Source organism: Etheostoma spectabile, chromosome 15, assembly GCF_008692095.1.
Source record: "Etheostoma spectabile isolate EspeVRDwgs_2016 chromosome 15, UIUC_Espe_1.0, whole genome shotgun sequence".
Lineage (NCBI taxonomy): Eukaryota > Metazoa > Chordata > Actinopteri > Perciformes > Percidae > Etheostoma > Etheostoma spectabile.
In genome coordinates, this window is record NC_045747.1 from 5,348,088 (window position 1) to 5,349,084 (window position 997).

The following is a 997-nucleotide window of genomic DNA, read 5'->3' on the forward strand; positions in this document are numbered from 1 at the left end:
CCGGTAAGGGACATACAGGATATATTGCTCCGCCTTTCGCGTTTTTTGCTGTCTAAGATAAACTCACAGGTGCTGCTTATCTGCTAATGGGTATTGTTGCTTCCCGGCCCTGCAAGTTTGAAGAAGGAAATGAGGACCACACATATTCAAAATCCAAATTTCAGGTACAGGAGTCTTCTTCTTCGCCAAGAAAAAGAAAATTGAAAAGAACAAAAGACCGGCTTTTTGAAGCGTGAAGGCTACCGTAGCTGTGATACATACTTGGAACTGCGTGGCGCGGGAGAGTTGACTGCGATTTGTGACCTCAACGCTAGATGGGAGAAATTCTTACACATTGGACCTTAAAACAAAAGCTTTCGAGGACCCTTGATAACTAGACAGGACAACAACAGACAAGACAAAGACAAGTGGAAACTTACCCAGCCACATGATAACCTCGTCCACATCAAAGGGATACTTCATATCACCATCCACCAACCCAGGTGAATCCACAAATGTCACCAGGCTGAACCGTTTCTGTCTTGACGTGCAGATCTCTGTGCTCAAGTACTCCGAAACACCTGGAAATCAATTCAAGAACATTGGAAAATGTGGGTGAAAAAATGCGGGTGAAAAAAACTGGTAGGATAGCAGATGTTAATACTTTAACCAATAATGTTTGATACTCATCCCTTAACAGTAAAATAAGACATCTTGCAGAAGCCACATAGCTGTTGCACTTGAATTAAGTTCTTACATTTGGCTTAAACAAAAATGCAGCACAATAACCTGAATGCTTATCTGAGTAACACCCCATCAAACATCTGTTTTATCTTCCACAAGACTAGCAATTGTAGGGCTCATGGCCGTATCAGTGTTTTCAAAAGGACCAGAGGTGTGAGGGTGCTGACACACTGATTTTTTTGCTACATCCAAGTCATGGTCAAAACAGCAAATCTCTCCATCAAAATGCTGGGAATTTGGGAATGGATCAGTGTGGTGGCTTTCTGAGGGGGGG

The 997-nt window shown here is 42.7% G+C and overlaps 1 protein-coding gene across 1 annotated transcript in view; it reads right to left on the reverse strand.

The window, feature by feature from the left end:
• si:ch211-11k18.4 (uncharacterized) overlaps window positions 1–997 on the reverse strand; it is a 9,628-nt gene that overhangs the window by 3,726 nt on the left and 4,905 nt on the right. The window contains exon 5 of the mRNA XM_032538711.1: window positions 420–560. Coding sequence (XP_032394602.1) covers window positions 420–560 — 141 coding nt within the window. The remainder of the gene's footprint in view (window positions 1–419; window positions 561–997) is intronic.